The sequence below is a fragment of the Phascolarctos cinereus genome, unplaced genomic scaffold (genome assembly GCF_003287225.1).
Source record: "Phascolarctos cinereus isolate Bilbo 61053 unplaced genomic scaffold, phaCin_HiC Scaffold_5;HRSCAF=322, whole genome shotgun sequence".
In the NCBI taxonomy this organism is placed as follows: domain Eukaryota; kingdom Metazoa; phylum Chordata; class Mammalia; order Diprotodontia; family Phascolarctidae; genus Phascolarctos; species Phascolarctos cinereus.
In genome coordinates this window covers 184,106,079-184,113,603 of record NW_027555958.1, presented here as the reverse complement: position 1 = coordinate 184,113,603, position 7,525 = coordinate 184,106,079, and the positions used below count along the sequence as shown (strand labels likewise).

Below are 7,525 nucleotides of genomic sequence, written 5' to 3'. Positions count from 1 at the left end.
TTTTAAAAGATAATTTTGAATAACCCTATTAATGTATAGAATACTAATCCCCACTTAAGGGTTAAGACTTTTAGTTAATTGCTTTCCATAACAAACTTATATTACCAAGGTAGTACTTGAAAGCAGCAGACAATTTAATCTCTTGGATTGCCTAGTTTCTTTTATTTGGGGTTAGCCATTTGCCTCTTAATTTAAGACACATTTGATTTAAATTCCTTGCTACTGGTTTCTCCTATAGGTATTCCCTTAACTAGGAGGATATTCTCTTTTATCGACTTCTTTATTAGTCTAAGATAGAAGGGTGGGTTTTTTTTACCCTCTTGTGGAGAACCAAACAAACTGCTTTTAGAAAACTAGTATTTTATTCTTGCAAGGTAGACAAAAATGCTGCTTTCTGCCAACTATCATCAGGTTAGCCAAAATTACCTACTATAAATAAACACTCCTTTACTCCTGCTCTCCCTGGAAACTAGCAGCATTGTTCTAAGAGTTGACTAATGACTGAATCTTAACTTATTGGAAGAGAAGTACTTTCTGCAGAATCATTGTGCTAAATAGATGATACAAGGGGAAGGCTTAAAAAAAATTCCCAGAAGCTATAAACTGACCTATTGAAATGCATAGAATGTACTCTTGAATATCTAGACAGATCCTTTTTAGAATTTCATTTGGGAATGAAATTCTGGGATCACCTGCTCTGAAACTCTGGCATCTTATGTGGAAATGCCACAAGCTTTCAATAATAAAGTAAGAATAACTATTTACATTGAGCTAATTTTCAAAACAAGAAGTAGACTGGCTTAATGAAGGACTAACTGAAAGTTTATCTCAGAGTCAGTAAGACCTGGGTTCAAGTTTTGCCTTTCATATATCTCTTTTGGCCAGGCAGGTAGTTCTCTAAGTCTATAAATTGGAGATCAGATGGCTAATCTGTATTGGGAGAGGGAATCTCTTTACTGGAATTCCCCCATACCAACGAAACGAAAAGTCTAGGCTAAACAAAACATTAAAATATAGGAGTTTAGTACATCATTGCTAGCTTTCAAGAAGTTCATAACACCATAAATTTAGAACCAGAAGGGACCTTAAAGGCTGGATGGAATCCATCCCCTACCGTTAAGATAAGGAAGCAGAGGCACAGAGATTAGGAGATCTGTCCAGTATCAGACAGCTGTTAAGTGTCTGAGGTGAGATTTGAACCATATCCATTACATCACGCTATTGAGCATATTATCTAATTTTGTGTAGTCTTTTGATCCTTTCCCCTGGAGTTACCTGGCAATTACTCCAGTAACCTATGCTGTCCCCAATTAAGAATACTATCTCTCTTTTCCGCATTTTTTTTCTTGGTAGAGCCCACATGATCATTTTGGAATGCAATACTACTTCATTTAGTGCCTAGATCTTAAGATTTCTACCAGTCTTTCCCAGTTTCTATTTGAATAGTAAAACGAAAGCCCAAAGGAATCCGTACCTTCCAACATTTACTCTGGATATTTGTTGGTGTAAAGAATATGACAACAGAGAGAGAGACAGCAAAAAGTAAACTCTTGAGTAGCAAAGACCTTTTTTCCCCCTAATTAAATATTAAGTCCCCTTTATTCTATTAGCACAAAAGCGAGGTCCTCATACCTAGAAGCGCTTTTCCACCAGATTCTTTTTTTTTTCCTGCCCAGAACTTTCATTCTGCCAGCAACTTTTCTCCAAAGTTACTCCATTCCACATCTGGTGAGACAGGCGGGGACAAATTTACTGTGACTCACCGCGTTGCTATTCTGCCCTTTGTTTCTAAGATGCTTTGGCTTCGGCTCTCTTCCCTCTGCTTTTAATTCCAGGAAGAGGAAAATTAATGAATCGAGAATAGACTTCCCCTCTATAACTTTCCTTTTAAAGTGGATTCTGCCTCTTCTTCACATAGTTTCGTGGTTACCTACAAAGGAGATGGGTGTGTGTGTATATGAGGGAGGAGGCAAGGGGCAGACCATCATTCATTACAAAAACTCTTTCCCCATAGTTTGCAACCTTAAAGCACCATGTCTCAGTCTCTCAACATGCTCCACGCTGTGTGGCTTTCTTTGTATTTATTCAGGTTATTTCCTTTTTTTTCCTTTCCTTTTTCTCGTTTAGTCCTCTCTGAGATTCTGGGATCTACAGTCAGTTGCTCCTTTATAGGTGGAGGACTTAGTGTGAGCTACACATGCAAATACAGAGGTTTGGTTCCTTTCCAAGATTAAGTACAGTATGCAAAATGTGGAACAAGGGAAGAATGCTTGGGAGGGGGAGACTGGGAAAGGAGCTCTCTCACCTTTCTCCGCAAATCAGTGGTTAACTTTCACGGAAAGGAGGGAGCACATCCCAAGGACCCTCCTTCCTAAATGCCACTCCGTGTACCCACCTAAGCACGAAGTCTCCAAGCAGCTGTGGAAGCGAGAGAAGTGTATTCAAGTGGGCCCCGATGTCTCTCCCCCCATACCCTCTTGCCATTGGTTTTTCCCTGCTGCGGAGGCTGGGCCAGGGGCTGGAGTGTGCGGAGAGTCGGCGCCGGCTGTGCGGGGGAAGTCACTCTGACTCAGGCCGGACTCAGGCTGTTTGACTGGGAGGCGCAGGGGCAAGACTGGGAGGTGGTGAGTAGAGGGAACGGAGCTGGTGCGCCGGGAGTAGAGCGAGACCAGCAAGAGGAGGCGACCCTTTCATCCTCTCCACCCTGGGACCAGCTGGAAGGTGGTGGTGGCTCTCCGGATTCGCCCTGCCCAGCCCCTTTTTGCAGCTTTGTTCTCCAGCCTCACTCAGGAGAGGCCGGGACATAGAGGGGAACCCGGGAGGAGGGGTAGAAGGGAGCGGGAGGGGAGACAGCTGCACCAGACCTTAGCCTCCTTCCCCCGCCCCTCACTCTCCCCATCCTCTTTCCACAAACCCGGCAAAGCCGAGGGAGCGCGAGAGATCAAAAGCCTCTTGTAATCTGAAACTTCCCTCACTTACGACTAGGGACCCAAAGGAGTCAGGGGCCGTAGTGGAGACCCCCAGAAGGCAGGCAGGTTGCAGGCTGGGGAAAAAGTAGAGAGGAGCGGACCAGAGAAGTTTGGGAGAAGAGGGGCTGGGGGACTTCTAATGAAGTTAGACCCAAGGGGACGAGTCTGGTCCAAAGTGGAGGAGGAAGGCAGACTATATAATCTGGGAATTTGAGCCCCAAGTCCCGCAGGCTGGGTAACCAGTAGGGGAAAGGGGGAAGGAAGAGAGAAGAGGTGTGCGTTGGGGCTGGGGAAGGTGATACACCCTGTCTCTAGGTCTGGGTTGCAGGAGGGTGGCTTCCAGGGGTGAGTAGGCGCTGACGAGTCTATCACGTCCCGCGTTCAGAGTGTCAGTTCCTGGATTGTGCCGCCACCACCGATTCCTCATCCTTTTCTTCATCTTGTCCCAGGTCAAGCTGTGGAAACTGACTGGGAGCAGCGGCCACAATAAAGCCAAAGAAGTGCCACCCGCGGCGGTGGGAAGAGGAGGGAGAAGGATAGTATTGGGACTGACACACAGGCCAGCCGCCCAGTGCGCCCGCTCTCTAGAGGGGGGAGCTGGGGTGGGCGGGGTGGGGCTGTAGCCCGCTGTAGGCGTCTGGGTTGTGGCGTCCCTCCCGCCTCCCTGGGAGCTGTTGCACTCGGGAAAGGCAAGTTGTCTCGACTTCCCGGAAGCCCCTTCCAGCGCGAGCCCTAGCCCCTGGCGCCCCGCTTAGCTAGTGGGGAGCGCACCCAGCCCAGCCCGGGATAGACAGCTAAGCGCGATGCCTGGGGGGTGCGCCCGGGGCTCCGCTGCCGCCTCTGCCGGGGACCGGAGACTGCGGCTGGCCCGTGTGTTGCTCGTTCTCCTGAGCTGGGTCTCCTCGTCCACCAGCACCTCCTCATCGTCTCAGTCGTCCTCCTCGACCTCTTCATCCTCTCCATCCTCCTCGGTGTCGGCTCAGCCCCCGCCACCGCCGCCTCCGCCGCCCCCTGGCCACTGCCCTGTACCCTGTGAGTGCTCTGAGGCGGCCCGGACGGTCAAGTGTGTCAACAGGAACCTGACCGAGGTGCCGGGGGACCTGCCCCGCTACGTGCGCACCCTATTTTTCACAGGCAATCAGCTGGCAGTACTGCCGGCCGGTGCCTTCGCCTCACGGCCGCCCCTGGCCGAGCTAGCCGCTCTCAACCTCAGCGGCAGCCGCCTGGAAAAAGTGAGCGCTGGCGCCTTCGAGCACCTGCCTAGCCTGCGCCAGCTGGACCTTAGCCACAACCCGCTGGCAGACCTCAGCCCCGTCGCCTTTTCTGGCGGCGGCAGCAATGCCAGCAGCGTGGGTCGGAGTCCCCTCGCGGAGCTGCTCCTGAACGACATTCTGCCACCCGATGACTCGGAGAAACGAAACCGGAGCTTCGTGGTCATGGTGGCGGCAGCGCTGCAAAGTGGAGGCGCTCTGGGCAACCTGCTTCGCTTGGAGCTGTCCGGCAACAACTTCATTTACCTGCCCCGGGATATGTTCTCCGGCCTGCCCAAGCTCAAGCACTTGGACCTCCACAACAACTCGCTGGTGGGTCTGGGCAACCTGGGCTTGGGTAACCTAACACAACTGGAAACTCTCCACCTCGGGAACAATGCATTCAAGGCCTTGTATAATGCTTCCTTAGCCCAGCTACAGGCTGTGCCCAGCCTGAGGGTCAACCTAGATAGCAACCCCTGGCTCTGTGACTGTAACCTGGCTGATATGGTGGCCTGGCTTAAAGAAACTAATGTGGTAGAGGGCAAAGCCACCCTCTCCTGCTTCTCCCCAGAGAAAATGAGGAACCGTCCTTTGGTGAAACTGAACAGCTCTGACCTGGACTGTGGCCCACCCCCTCTAGACCCTTTGCAGACTTCTTACGTCTTTCTAGGGATAGTTTTAGCCCTTATTGGAGCAATTTTCTTACTGGTTTTGTATTTGAACCGCAAAGGCATAAAAAAGTGGCTTTATAACATCAGAGATGCCTGCAGGGATCACATGGAAGGTTATCACTACAGATACGAAATCAATGCGGACCCCAGGTTAACAAACCTCAGTTCCAATTCAGATGTCTAAAAAACCTAAAGAAAGCAGAGGTTGACAACAGCTATGCATGAAATGTAGACCTAAGCTTTACAACACCCTAGGCTTGCTCACCCTCCACCCTTCAGTACAGAAACCACAGACTGATGGAAAGCCATGCAGGAACTATGCCTCCATGTTTTATGTAGAGTTCTCTGGTGTTTTCTGTTAACTTAAGACACAGGACAATTACATACAATGTTTGGCTGAACAGAAAGAGACGTGCTGTCCCCCCTCCTCCCACCCACTCTCCACCTGTTCTTGGAACTTTGTTTGAACCTGTTTGGAGGGATTTTTCAAGTTTCATCATGACCGAGGACTTCGTGAAGTCTGGTTTTCTCACAGTACAGTACAAGGTGTAGCAATTGTACATACCATTCAACAAAAGCTGCCTCAACTTTTTTGAGAACGTATTTTATTTGTCAATGCTGGTTTTATTCTTGTGTACCTAAATTGCAGAGAAAACAATTTTATTCCATAAACTGCCTGCAGAGTCTGGAAAGCTTTTTTTCCCCCTTCAGTAGTGCACAGAGGAGCAATTAGAGAGCATGCATGCCTACAGTAACTGTTTTGCATATTACAAAAGATAACTCCTAACCTCAGACAGATTCTTTGAAAAAGGAAATTTCTCTGAAAAAAAAAGTTGCTTTTGATTGCAGTTTACATGAAGCTACATTGTTATTTTTTTAAATATAAACTGCATCTAGATTCAACAAAATGAATTGTTAAAAAAATTAAATAAAGGTTCTTAAAAGAACTACAGCATTGTCAAGTTATGTATGCTGTTGTTATTAGACTTTGTAAGGGAAAAATAGCTTGACTAGTTTTAGTTCAGACTAATAAATTAATCAATATTCATGTTGCCATTTTTATTGCATAGCCTGAACAATTATTGTATAGCCTGAAGTTAGAGATTCCTTTTGAAATATTGGTCTGGTTAGATTTAAGAGATTCTAGATGTCTTAACTGTGAATATTTATGTGAAACTGCCTTCTTTTGGCCTAAAAGTTGGTGTCTACTAACCCAGAACTAGATTTTCGAGAGCAATATAAAGTAGGGCTGGATAATAATTTCTCTACAGTAAGCCAAATTGAATTTGCTGCTCTCCAAATGTTAATGAAGTTGCTTTTGGAGCTTAACTATAAATAAAGTTCTGTCAGTGAAATCACTCCTTGGGGTCTCAGAGCAGGATGTGAAACATTCAGAAAGACTAAAAAAAAATTAAATTGTAAATTTGGAACAGTTTTAAAGTATATCTTAACATTATGGGATGGAATATTTTTAAAAATATAATTTTTTTTACTTTTTCCAATATCACAAAATAAACTAAATGGGTATTCCTCTCTTGTTTTTGTTTTCTTTTTTGGAATAGAAATTTTAACTTAGACTGGAGCATGTATAAGGTAAAATGTTGCAGGAAGCCCGGGTACATTTAGAAAACTGTCCTGTGACATATCTCATTTTTGTATCTCATTTTGTATCTCATTTAGTGTCTATCAAATGCCTGGTATATAGTGGGCACTTAATTCATACTTGTTGATTATTTGAAGGGACGTTGGAGGCCATTTAGTCCAGCTCCCTCATTTTAAAGATGAGGAAACTCAGGTCCAGAGGTTAAGTGACCCTCAGGTAAGTCTACTTAGTGCTTGGATCCTTTGTTCTCCTTATTGACTTTAGCCAATATGAATTTGAAAATGTGACCTTCTTAAAATCTCTGTTGGAAGGAGTTAGGGGTGTAAATCCTATGTAAGTTGATATTTGAAGAGACTACTTTCTGAAGGACAGGAGCACCTAGAATTTGATTTAGATGATGCAGGTAACAAAAGTAAATTCTTTATCATTTGGAATCATCAAGAACAGATGAGATTTTCCTATTAGTATTAAATTTAACATTATAATTTTGCGTTAAAAAACTTCCCATTATAACTTAGTATTTAAGATCATCACTGGTTTTTATTCTAGCTTAATATTAATAGTTTGTTAAAAATAATTTAGTATATAGCTCCATTGTTCATAATCTTTGGCCTGTTATTTTCAAAAGACTAACTGTCACTGTTCTATATCTACCATAAGAACTTAAGCCCTAAAGGGCTTAATTAATCTCTTAATTAATCTCTCATTTATTATATAAAGTTTTTCCAATTTAACTTACAAGATGTCATTAAATTCAGTTAATTAAACTAGCTTGTATTAGTCTCAGGATTCTTTTTTCTGTGCTTTAAAGTGATTGTTTTCATCGGTGTGGGGCATATGGAATAACTATAGATTTTTGTGTTTTCATAAATGAGACAGAAGTTGAGAATTGGTGTTTTGTGCAAACCAATATTTCAGAGATCATCAGCTTACTTCTTAGAGTTTAAATCAGTTAAATTCTCAAAACAGGGCCAACTAGATTAGTTTCAGTTCATTGTTTATAATGATATAGATACAGAGTAAAACATT

General features: G+C 44.5%; 1 protein-coding gene across 2 annotated transcripts; it reads left to right on the top strand.

Annotated features, from left to right (window-relative positions):
• The first annotated feature begins 2,345 nt into the window (after positions 1–2,345).
• TPBG (trophoblast glycoprotein) lies at positions 2,346–6,427 on the top strand. Of its 2 annotated transcripts, none has more exons than XM_020969926.2 (2): positions 2,346–2,624; positions 3,419–6,427. In XM_020969926.2, the coding sequence occupies exon 2, from the start codon at positions 3,773–3,775 to the stop codon at positions 5,075–5,077; it is 1,305 nt and encodes a 434-aa protein (XP_020825585.1). In that variant the 5' UTR covers positions 2,346–2,624; positions 3,419–3,772; the 3' UTR covers positions 5,078–6,427. The 2 variants fall into 2 exon arrangements, with proteins under 2 accessions (XP_020825585.1, XP_020825586.1); XM_020969927.2 differs by having other exon boundaries at positions 2,346–2,721.
• The last annotated feature ends 1,098 nt before the right edge of the window (positions 6,428–7,525 follow it).

Excerpts from the sequence above, each read along its gene's own strand:
- TPBG (XM_020969926.2), top strand. The coding sequence starts at position 3,773 with ATGCCTGGGGGGTGCGCCCGGGGCTCCGCTGCCGCCTCTGCCGGGGAC.